Source organism: Triturus cristatus, chromosome 2_2, assembly GCF_964204655.1.
Source record: "Triturus cristatus chromosome 2_2, aTriCri1.1, whole genome shotgun sequence".
In the NCBI taxonomy this organism is placed as follows: domain Eukaryota; kingdom Metazoa; phylum Chordata; class Amphibia; order Caudata; family Salamandridae; genus Triturus; species Triturus cristatus.
Window position 1 is genome coordinate 1,011,643,461 of NC_140582.1, and position 13,026 is coordinate 1,011,656,486.

Here is a 13,026-nt window from a genome sequence, read left to right on the forward strand (position 1 = left end):
ATCAGAAATACGCTGGCCCTGGTCGTCTCTGGCACATGGTTTGATAATACCGGCTGCTGTGTGGCAGTGGCGTGCAAGTGGGAAGGATGCACAATAGTGCTGTGCTCGTTCTATATACCCCTGAGGCTTCATGCTATTACTCTCCCAAAGAGAAGTGCGATCCTGATAGGATTGCCCCTGGGTATCCTTTTGGTGGGAGGTGATGCAAACTCAGTAATAGACCCACAGCTGGACCGATCCAGTGCACGGACGGGCCAGAAGGGGGAGCGGGACATGTCAAATTTGGGCATGGTGGACCTTTGGCGGGCACACAACCCTCTGACAATAAATACACATATTATTCAGCGTGCCATGGCTCCTTGCCTACCTTTTTTCGCAAAATGACGAAGTGGGGGAATTTGCTTCCCCAATACATATGGCAAGGGGCATCTCAGATCACTCCCCAGTGGGGGTTACCATTCGGGTCCGTCTATCAGTAGAGCACCATTCCTGAGGATGGACCCCATACTCAGGGAGGAAATCCGTGAAGGATCGGATCTATACTTTAAAGAGAATTTAAGTTCGGTGGATTCATTTCTGAATGTCTGGGAGGCCTACAAGGCGGTATGGAGGAGGCAGGCCAATATCCTTGCTCAATGTGGAAGCAAAGGTGCTGGCAATGGCCTTGGCCAATAGACTGGCATCTCTCATCTCTGCTGTGGTCCACATAGACCAGTTTGGCTTCATGCCTAACAGGAGCACTCGCTATAACCTGCGGAAATTATAAGGAGTGCTTCACTTGACGAGCGACCCCTCAGCCCAGCAGATGGCGTTGATGGCACTGGACACATCAATGGCCTTCGACAGAATAGAGTGGCCTTATTTATTTATGGTACTCAATAGGCTGGGCTTTGGCCCCAACTTTGTAGCTGGGTGAGACTGCTCTACCAGGACCCACAGGCCAGAGTAAGGGTCAATGGTGCGCTGTCGATGCCCTTCTGGCTGTGAAGGGGCACCAGACAGGGCTGTCGCCGTTGTTGTTTGCCCTGGCGCTAGAGCCCCTGGCACACTAGATTAGAACAGACCCGATGATCTGGGGCATAGAGGCACCGGGGGGGTTGGGAGGAGCGAATTTCGCTCTACGCGTACTACATACTTCTTTATCTTGCAAGACCGTACTACTCCATAGCAAGGGTACTCCACATTTTCTAACTGTTAAGGAGCTATTCTGTAAATACCATTAATTGGTTTAAGTTGTGGTCTTCCTGCTGTCCCCCCCGGGAATGCCTGTGAGGTGTGTTGCTCCAGTCGCGATGGAGGGTTTAAGTATTTGGGAATTTACATCACCCGAGACCACCAGATGTTCCTGAAGAGGAATCTTGCCCCCCAATTGGACCGGCTTGGCGCGAATGCTCTCCACTGGTGCACCCTGCCGCTATCCCTCATGGGCAGAGACGCCCTGTATAAAAGGATGGCCCTGCCATGTCAATTGTACGTCCTGCAGAACACCCCCTGTCCAGTCCCTCTGACAGTCTTTAAGCATGTGGCCCAAGAGGTTCGGACACTGTTGTGGCAGGGAGGTTCACCCAGAATAGCGCTCCACAAACTACAGAAAGGAGTGTACGATGGCGGCCTGGCTGTCCCAGATATTGAGTTATATTATTTGGCCTTGCAACTACTAGTCATAAATGATTGGGTCTACACTGACAGCAATGAGCCTGCCTATAGGGTGGACAGGGCCGCCATGCCGAGAGGTGACTGTGTGCCTCTCCTGTACGCCAATAGGGCGTGCCCAGGGTGGCCTACACATACCGCAACAGTGGCGGTGTGTTGGCGCGAAGCAAACAGGTTTCAGGGATCGCAGGGGAAGCTAACCAGTCAGACACCCCTGTGGGTTGGGGACCTACTGAGGGAGGTAACCTCAATAAAAGGCTTCAGAGGCTGGCAGACAATAGGCATTGAACGCCTGGGAGATGTGTGGAGGAGCAGGCCCCCCAGCCCTTCAAAGATTTACAACAGGAATATAGCCTGATATCATTATTTGAGGCTGACACACACCCTGCGGGAACACATCCAGTGGGGCACACTTATCCCCGACCACTCCCCTTTGGAAGACAGACTGTTAATTGATCCCATCCCCGAAAAGGCAATCTCCACGATATACTGCAAACTAATATGCAGAGCCCCAGAGAAATTGCAAGCTGCACAAGATTCAGGCTGGTTCAGCTCAAGATACTGCATCCCTCCTACTATCGGTGCCCACTTCTACACAAATGGGGTCGGGCACAAACAGCACTTTGCACAAGGGGATGCCAGCAGGAGGGTCCCTTCTTCCACATCATATGGGAGTGCCAGGAGGTCGCCCAGCTCTGGTGCAGGGTCACGACAGTGATGTCCAGGGTGTCTGGAGTGGAGGTATCAATGGATGCTAGATGGCTCCTCTTAATGATTAGGGCTGAGACAGACAGTCCCAGGCACGTCGGTCTCTGGCAGGCCCTAGCGGCGGGGATCGCAAAGAGAAACAGTGCAAGGAGATGGGGGGCTCCCCAACCACCGTCTTTGAAGGAATGGGAGAGGGACCTAGACTGGTGTCAGCGAGCTGAGGAGACAGGTGTGTCAAGAAGTGGGAGAAGATATGGGCACCTTGGCGCACATATAGAATGACTATGGGGGTGCGGGACATACGCAGTAGTTCCACCCAATAGGAAAAGTAGGTATAGTCTCCTAAGATATGTCCCAGTCTGGTCCGGGATGGCGGGTGCTGTGTGTGTTTACTTCCCTTTGGGTCCCGGTAGGTAGAATGCTCCATACCCCTCTTGGAGGACATTAATGCGATGAAGCAAGCTAATGATGTACATGCATATGTGGTTCTTGAATTTTATGGTCTTGTGAGCGAAGTTAATAAAAAGAGTTTAAAAAAAAAAAGCTTGTGACGCAATACCAAATGCAAGTATAGTTAGAATTCTGTATTTGTTGCTCTCTTCTGATAACCTATTGAAAAGCTACAGGTTTCTATGGAGGATGACATGCTGATTACAAGAACAGTAGTGTTTCAGCAGTTGCAGTTTCACCCCTGTCCTTGCAATGAATAAGGAGATTGTGGACTTCAGAGGAAGTGAAAGAATCCTTAGAAGGCTGATATTCCAAAATTCCTATCATGCATTTACCCTCTTGCCAGAGGGAATATGGATCTTCCCTCTTCAGTTAAAATTGATGCAATGTTGCCTAATATGGTAAGACATTGAAGAGTCATTGAGAGAAGGGTTTTCATGACCGAATATATAAGTGAGGGGTACAATTTATGCAGTTTATGCGTCTCAATCTCTTATCCTTCTTATATTTTTTTATTTCTGTGTAAATATTCCAGGGAAGATTAATGCAAACCAAAATATACACTCACAAACTCATTGCTCATAAAATACGTAATAAAACTTTTTTTCTACAGACAATGTAATACAGGTCCAACAACATTTAAATCCCTACTCTCCACCTCCCAGCTCTTTACGTTACAGTGCTTCATTCAATCCCCAATCTTTATACCCAAGGTGCTTAGCATCTAGAAAGTGTCAGTCCTTCTTTAAAGTGCCAGTGCATCGAGCAGCCCACAATACTTTTATATCCAACTCTGAAGTGCCTTATTCTCTTGCCCTCTATAAATATCACTAAAGGTTGTGATAAAAAACCCATAACTCTACTGCTCCCAGGTCCATTTCCTATAATATGGAGTGATGTGGTTAAATCTGGCATGATACCGGGCATCCCTCTTAGTAACGTTCAACATTTTCTCTTCCTCTTCTACCAGCCTGGAAGCAGTAGAGGATTTCCAGTGCATAGTATTAGGGAACAGGCAAACAGTATTGCTATATATAAAAGATGCTCCATATCATTTTGACTTATTCGCTCACCCTCCTAGAGACCCAAAAGGGCCATTTTCGGGGGTAGGGAGAACGTCTCATTAAATTGATTCTGCCTACTGCCTGAAGTACGCTCCTCAAGAACATCTTAGTGCCCCCAGGATGAGAACATGTGCAACCGTCCCCTACCTGATCACATAAAGCAGGAAACATCTTATTCACTAAACAATCCAACATCATACCATAAAAATGAAAAAAAAGTGTGGTGAAAATTTACAAGCACCATCTGGTAAATAAGTGCCATATTGAGCATTAAGTTCATTTTGAGATTGTGAGGCAATTCCCATCTTGATATGTCACTCCTAGTGTTCGAGCTAACAGAACCCTAGGTAACATCATCCAAGATTCTTTAGTGGCCGTTGTCGTCATAAGTCCTGAGGTGGTGGTATTGGTGATTGACATTATATAACTAGAAGTCATCAGTATTATGAGAAATGTAGAAACGTTTTAAAAGTGACTTTCCCTGGCAGGATTGCTATAGTCTATTCTAGTTGTCTCACCCGGATTGCAAGTCGGTATATCACCAATACACAAAGAAGAGATAAAAAGGGAGTTCCTGCAGACCCCTGAATAGAAACTAAAAGGTAGTAACAGCAGACCAGTAGTGAGAACTGGAACAGCCACGATTTTGTACAGAATACGAATTGTTTTGTAAAAACGACAGGTGACACGTTCCCTGCAGACCATTTCACACAACTTAATATCCTGCAATCACTATATCACATGCAGATCTGGTGCAACACATACCTCCAGGGAAGAGCATGCATGGCCCAGGCAGTGGAAGCCGGCAGAAGTGGAGTTCACTGCTGGTATTGGGGCCAGGGAAGCATTTTGGGGAACATGTTGGCCCTTACTAGCTATAGATCCCAGTGAGGGAATCTGCACCGTAGCTTGGTATGGCCCTACACGTGGTGCTGATCAGAGAGGGAATTTGGGAGTAGTTGACTTTTTGGTCAGTTCTGCAACATTGCATGACTTAAGAAAACACTTTAGGACAGGAGCAGGGATTCAGATCTTTTTTTAAAAAGAAGTGACAAAAATTAAAAACCCCAAAAGGCAAAGGCTAGTAATGATAGAAATCCATGTTCATAAGCATTTAGCTAAAATGAGATAGACAAGGAATTCAGCATAGAGGATTCACTGGTGCAGGATCTGCTGTAGTGAATGCTCAACACACAATTCATCTTGAGTCGTTGGGAAGTTACCGATATTATCCAAGTTGTTGAGTGTATCAAAATTAATCTCCCTTGCGGTCCTCCTCCTTCCGTTGTACGGCAGAATATTAGGTAGAAAAACATTGTCTGACAAAAGTAGTGTAGCCAGAATATAACAATATTGAAAACATTTACCATTTTTTACTTATATATGTGCCTTTAAGATATGTTTCAGCCAGAGCCTCGAGAAATGGATGGCGAGGATACATCTTTGAGAATTTAGTGTATGACGAACAATTTTGGGATTCCCCAATCATAGGGCGTGCCAAGGGTCTTTCTAAGGAATACCAAATTTGCAATTTGTTGGGTTACTTGAGTTTATGGAACCATTAAATTGGGCAAAAAATTAGCTGTGCATGAGAGCCCAAAAGGCAAGAGAAATAAAGATAGAAATACCAGATGTGGGTAACCTGCAGAGAAGGTCCAATAATTTTATCCCGACTGAGGTCAATTGGCCCCGTTATCTGAAATCTGGGTACAGGTTTTTTGCTTTTGGAGCACAAGGCTCTGGCACAAGAGTTCAATCTTGATCTGCTTAATGTACAGAAATGCATTTTTATATATGAACATGTGTGCCAGAGTCAAGCCTCTAAGTTGACTGTGTTATTGAACTGTCAGCCAATGAAGTTTCCGCCTGGGAAAATAATATGGTCTGTGATGAGTGGATTTACCACTGCTCTTGCTGCTAGTGTTTTATTCATGTGCAACCTTTAATAGTTTTTTTTATCCTAAACACTAATACTGAGTTTCATTGGTATGGTTTAAAGTCCACTAAATTGCTATAGCAATTTAATTTTGATGAACACAGAAATGGTTGGATCTCTCGTTGTAGCTTTATATACTAGCCAGATGATGCAATGATAGGCTTCACTTCTTTCTGTGTTCCCACATTAGAATCTATACTGCTCCTTATTCAGGCCTTAAACCTTTTGTCTTTTGAATATTTTAATTAGTTTAATTCTGTTCCCTATGTAAGATATAGCAGTGTTTTATTTGAAATCAACATGAACAAAGTCCACCTGCCTCAATTACATTTGACTTTTGAAAAGTTCAACACCACACATAAGTTGTCACCTTACTAGACTGATGTAAATATTTGTTAATACTTTTGTTTCTATGATAACAGGTCATGCTTCATAGAAGATTGTGGAACAACCTGGAATGGGACCTGAATTACAACCTCACTCTGAATGACACATCGGTAGTTAGGCCCGTTATTTGGTTAATCATTGGATCTAAACCACTTACTGATGCACTGTATCAAAGAAGTGGATTAGCATTGGAACATAGACCAGTTGTAACTTTTGGTCAATTTGCAGGTAATATAATTAGTATAACTTATCTTTATGTGCAACCAATTTTATCAAAGTGATTTTTATTTCCTTCTAAAAACTAGTGTTTGACTTCCACATCTTTCAGGGTATTTCCTTTATCTCAAATAATATTAGGAAGACTGAGTTAGGCACGAAATGTGAAAGGAATGAGGTGTTTTATGAATTGCAACCTTAAGTACAAATTTGGTAGCTGACGCATTTCCTTAGATTGACAAACTTTTCCAGCTTGCGCGAGGATAGCTCATTCATGCAAATAACCTTAAAATTATACGTTTCCAGCAGCAGAACTTTTAATGGTTCGGTTTTAGAGTCCAGGTGCATGTAAAACAGAAAACTGTGGTGTTTTTCCCCAAATGGAAAATATTTGTTCGAGGCTTGTGTGGCTGTAGATACACATGCTGAGCATAATCCTCCCATCTAGTGCTGGTCTCAAATGTGTGCAAGTTGTTTTTTTTTTTTTTAACTCCTTTCTGTGACTCCCCCTTTTGGTGGCAATGCACATAGTCATCGACTCCCTTGTTAGATTTTTTTTCTTCTGCCGTCAGTTTTGGATGTGTGCTCTGGTTCAATACTGTTGTGCTGCACTTTTCTCAGTTCATACCTTCTCTGCGTCGGAATTGTTTTTGATCACGGTCCTCTGTCTCTTTTCCGTTAAACACCAGATTCATTGGGGCAGTTTGCCATTAACCACAGCCCTGCATGGGCCTTAGCCCTTCGGGGCCTTATTGTGTTTCTTAGACATATCCCCTCACCATGTCCACATGATGATAGAACAGACAGCCTCTCATTTCTGCCCTCAGTGTCCTACTAAATTCTTTCGCACCGATCTTCGCCAGGTCTACAATCTGTGCATTTCCCCTGAACATGACAAAGTCAGTCGCAAGACTCGCCATTCCTTCAGGTCGAAGAAGTCTTTTTGTGACCATCCGGCTTGACGTCTTGAAATGTTTCGAAGGAGTGCGGCCGACACACCCTTGGCCACTTGGGACGAACATAGCAAACAGAACAAGATGATAGACGGAGTGCTGAAACTTTTCAACCACTCATCGGCCAGATAGAGATCTGGGTTTAATCCATCGTTCATGCCCAGACGTGAGTCCATTGCTCGCTGAGCCACTGGATTCAAGGCACCATGGCTGATATGGGGTGATACCCCAAAACCGGTCCCAAGATGCTTGTTTCCGGTCCAGGGAGGACCTGGCCTCACAGTTTCGGCTGGACTGTTCCCATAAGGGGCAGAGTCAAGACTGGTTTGCATATGGCTGGGTCCAAACTAGGGTGGCATAGTGAGCAAAAGAACGATGGATTAAACACAGATCTCTTTACTGGGAGTGAGTGGTTGAAAAATGTCAACACTCATTCCAACCTCCCAGAAGAGCACAAAAAAGAGGCTTACAAATAGCTTCTCAGTGAAAGTTGATTTCCAATACTACCATAGGTTGTGCCCTAGATGCTGCAAACACTGCGGTTAGGGGTGTATTCCTCATTGTTTTATTGCCTAAACATGCTTGGCTTCAGGTCTTCAGTTTTAAACCGTAAGTCCATCAGATTCTGCTGGCTCTTCCCTTTGATGAGAAACATTTGTTTAGCCCTCCGATAGATTATTTATTGGAAAAGATAAAAAAAGATACAGAAACAACCAAAGCCTTGGAGCACTGCAAACACCTTCCCAGCGTGGCTCCTTTCACCACTTATCCTACAGTGGAGGGTCCAAAACAACATCTCCTGAAACCTTCACTTCATAGCAGCAGCCACAAACACAAACCACCTTGACTAGAGGCCAATACGTAGGCTCTTATTAAAGTAACAACTCCAGGCAGAGGCAAAGGCGGATTGACCAAACTATCCGTCACCACCAATAAGCCCTGACTTACCTTCAATTCCCCCCAATCACACCACACCTGTCTGGGTACATCTACAGGGGTTCTTTCCTACCTGACAAAACATCACCTCTGACCAGTGGGTGTTGGATGTTATCCAACATAGTTATTGTCTGGAGCTCATTACCACACCTCCCAGCATACCCTCGCAAACACAGACTCTCTCCACAGTACCAAACATGAAGAAAAAGAGCGATAGAACCTGTCCCTCTCCACCAACAAAGTACGGATGTCTACTCGCTGTACTTCCTTATACCCAAAAAGGACATGTCTCTACTACCAATATTAGATCTCAGACCCTTAAATTAGTACATTCTCTCCGGGCACTTTTACACGGTGACTCTTTAAGATGTCATCCCATCATTACAACAAGGCTACTTCATGGCCGCATTGAACCTCAAGGACGCCTATTTCCATATTCCCATTCAATCGGCACATCGCCATTAACTCAAGTTTGTAGTAAGCTGCCAGCATTACCAGTTCAAAGTGCTCCACTGCGGGGTCACTACCGTACCCAGGGTCTTCACCAAATGTCTTGCGGTAGTAAGACCTGCGCAGACACAGCATACATGTCTTTCCATATCTGGAAGACTGGCTCATCAAAAGTACAACTCCTCAACAATGTTATCAACGCACTCAAGTCACCATAAACCTACTTAACGAGTTAGGTTTCACATTCAACCCCATAAAAACCCACCTCCAACCCCTTCAAATCCAACCTTATCTTGGAGCAGTTACTGACTCGAAACTAGGAATAGCATACCAAATACTGCCAGGATACAATCATTCCAGGCACTGCTTCCCCAATTTCAGCCAGGTCAACAGGTGTCACCTAATAATTCCTCAGGGCTTGCTCGTCGCCAGAATGTTCCACCTCCAGGCACCACCAAGTCTGAGTGCCGTTATGGCGCAGACTATTGGTGTGGCCAGGTGAGGGAAATGAACTGCAGGGAGGAAGACCTGCAAGGAAAATAAGAAAAGATTTGTAACTGTTCTTCTTGACCTCCCTGAAATACCAACAGCGCCTGTATGCCCTTAAGACAATTACTTGAACCCTGCACCGCAGACTCCTAGAGATGTTGAGATAACAGGAGTATGATGTTTTCCCTACAACACAATACAGGCAATGCAGAAAACATTCATATACAATAAACAGACTATTTTTTTCCAATTCATAAACGAGTTTTTCTGTTACACCTACCAAGCATAACTCTTTGGATGTCTTGAGTTGACCTTGAAGATATTCTGCAAACAATGGTTAATGTCAATAGCCTCCTAATTAGATATGGTCCCTATTATGTGTTCTAAACAGTTTCCATAGTTCTTAACGATGCATGACAAAACAATGTGGGATCTGCCTCGCATCATATGTACATTGGTTTGTCCAACAATTATGTCTAGAAGCATAGTTGTAGTTGGATAGTGCAATGCGCTCTTACCACCTGAGATTGGGCCAATCTCAATTATTGTCTTGGCTCACGAAAACTTTCGGCGTTTCCACTGACCTGTGCTGCAGCCGTCCGATGCATGCATTCATTGAAACAAAGGACACGCCCAGATGTATGCAGAGCCGGAACTCCATTGAGACTGCACTGCTGCCAGACAAAAGAATAGCGATCGCGTGGTCAAGGGTGGGGCTCGTTTTATACCCGAGCCCCTCCCAACATGGCCGCAGTGGTCGGTTCCTGGGATTTTAAGTCCCTAGTGCGTCCAATGCCTGCAATTATGAACAAAAGCGCACTGAACCGCTGCATCAAATATAACATAAAACATGGTATGACTTGCAATAAAATAACATGACCTACTACTCAGGCCTGGTACGCAGCTAAATGGTAAAGATTTGTTCACTCCAATCACATTGATCTTTTAGCAGCCAAAGTACAAGACATTGTCTGCTATGTATTTCACTTATACATCTCTGGTTTAGCCTTTACATCCATAAGGCTACACCTAGCGGCAATAGTTGCATACCTACAAAATAGGCAACATACATCCCTATTCAGAGTCCTAGTCATTAAAGCCTTCATTGAAGGTCTTAAAAGAATCATTCCTCCTCGGGTGCCACCAGCTTTGACATGGAATCTTAATATTGTATTAACAAGACTAATGGCCCTCCATTTGATCCCCTCCGCTCCATCCCCCTCTAGTTTCTGTCCTGGAAAGTCTCATTCCTAGTTGCTATCACTTCCCTTAGGCATGTCAGTGAGCTTCCGGCACTAACCTTGGAAGAATCCTCCTTCTAAATACACAGAGATAAGGTTGTACTCTGGGCGAATCCCAAATTTCTCCCAAAGGTGGTTCCACATTTTCACCTAAATCAATCCATTGAGCCTCCTTTTTTTTTTTTTTTGCTCAACCTGACTCAGTTGTGGAACGGGATCTACATACTTTAGATGTAAAACCAGCTCTCAGGCATTACATTGACAGGACTAAATCATTCAGGAAAACACAACAACGTTTTGTCGCTTTCTTCAAACCTCACAAAGGAAGAGCCATTTCTAAATCAGACATTGCAAGATGGATTTTAAAATGCATCCAAACGTCCTATGCAAAAGCTAAAAGAACTTTACCCATTCATCCTAAAGCCAGCTCTACTCATAAAAAATAGACTTCAATGGCCTTCCTAGGAAACATCACTATAGCTGACATATGTAAAGCATCATCTACACCAGATAAGTTTCCAAAACATAACTGTGTAGATGTGATGGCCCATCATCAAGCCAATGTGGGCCAAGCAGTTATACGTACACTATTTCAAACAACTGTTATTCCCACAGGCTAGCCACCTTATATAAAGGAGGACTGCTTCATAGTCAATGCTCAGCATATGTATCTACAGCAACACATGCCTGGAACGGAAAATGTTTCTTACCCAGTAAGCATCTCATTGTGACATGTATTACTGTAGATTCCTATCCCCCCTCCCCCCAGGTCCCCGGATTCCCATGCTAGTTATAGTTACTTTCACTCCTTTTACACGAACTCCTTTCGCAATGACAATTCCATTTACTACGCTTTGCTGCAAATTTCATCCTCACCCGCCATGTGGGAAAACAGTCTAACAGTGGAGAGGATGAGCCATGCACATTACCACAGAAAGGAGGAGTCACGGAACCTCGTGACTCGAAAGACTTTCTTCGAAGAAAAACAACTTGCACACATCTGAGCCGAACACTAGCGACCAGGATTTTGCTCACCATGTGAATCTACAGAACTGGAAGCCACACACAGATGCTTACTGACCAACATTTTCCTTCTGTATGGAGAAACACCTTACTCTAAATCACCATAAAATATGGAGCTATTGTTCACACTCAATATGCACACTTATGCCTGCACTAACGTGAGTTGAAATGCAGGACATTCAAGTATAACTGCTCCTGCTCACCCTAGACTGGCTGATTTGTTGGCATTCTGCATTTGGCCACCCTTTTCTCTCCTGCATAGAGTGAATCTGCTCTTCTGGCCAGATGGTCAGGTTCTGCACCACAACCCCCAAACTCTGTGGCTGTACACATTGAGGTTGAACAGTGCAAGATATAGTTATTTTGCCTCTCAGATAAGGTCACTGACTTTATCTTGACAACAAGAGGGCTGGTATACGTCCATCTATGGCGGCCACGGGTCTAGGTTTGTTCAGTAGGGCGAGTTGTAAGGCATCAACACCTTTAAAGCTCACCTTTCCAACATTTGCAATTCATGTTGTCCCTTGCTCAGCAGGACCTTGGGGTGGCTACATTTGAGAGCTAGTTAGCAGCCCTCTCTGCTTTCATGTATCTTTTTGATTAATCTTCCTTGTTTAGATTTTCTGGAAGACTTGTGATAAACTGTTCTCTCCCACTCCTTTTATTGTTCCTCAGTGTGATTTGAACCTTGCGTTGACCTTCTTGCTTGTGCTCTGTTGCCTGGTTAGAATCTGTTGGTGGCAGGTACTTATGATTGCAGAACTTCAGATGCTATCACTTTGTTCACTCATCATCATTCTTTTTTACCAAGATATGTTGGTTCTTCTTACCTGCCCATCCTTCCTACCCAAAGTGGTTTCTGCATTCTATATGGCCCAGACTATCACACTTTCATCTTTCTTCCCTCGTTCACGTTGAAACGAAGGAGGAAGTAAATATGCCAAGGCTTGATTCCAAGCATACAGTATCGTAATACATCGACTACACTTAACAAGACTGAGTTGATGACCAGCTCTTTCTCGACTTCTCTGGAGCTAACGCCAAGGGCAAAGCAGTGAACCTGACCAAGAAAGATCCTCAAGGTGAAACTCATTCTTATTCCACAAGGGCCATTGCTGCCTCCACGTTCTTTCCAGAGGCGCCCGTGCAGTTTGTGTGGTCATCCTTGCTTACTTTTACAAAACATTACTACCGAACGTCTCAGGAATACAGTCACGGGTACTTTGCACGAGCACTGTATCATAGCTAACCGGCACTACTCAGTCCCACCTGCCTGGGAAGTACTGCTTTGGTCCCCATTCATAAGGCGAGTAATCTGCTGAAAGATGTATCCAACATTTCTGATGGATATATGATCTTCGTGGAGATTCCTTAGCACCCTCTTTCCACCCCGATGATCTTGTGCTCTAATTAAGTAAATCCCATGGTATTCAAACATGTTATGTGCTGCACTTGTAACCTGTGTGGCTCCATCGGTTCCTCTCTGCATGCCCTGTGGGGCATGGAATGGATATCCGGAA

The 13,026-nt window shown here is 44.5% G+C and overlaps 1 protein-coding gene across 1 annotated transcript in view; it reads left to right on the plus strand.

Annotated features, from left to right (window-relative positions):
* Positions 1-13,026, plus strand: part of MAN2B2 (mannosidase alpha class 2B member 2) — a 389,507-nt gene that overhangs the window by 332,789 nt on the left and 43,692 nt on the right. Inside the window, exon 15 of the mRNA XM_085642446.1 lies at positions 6,234-6,426. Within this exon, the coding sequence (XP_085498572.1) occupies positions 6,234-6,426 (193 nt within the window). The remainder of the gene's footprint in view (positions 1-6,233; positions 6,427-13,026) is intronic.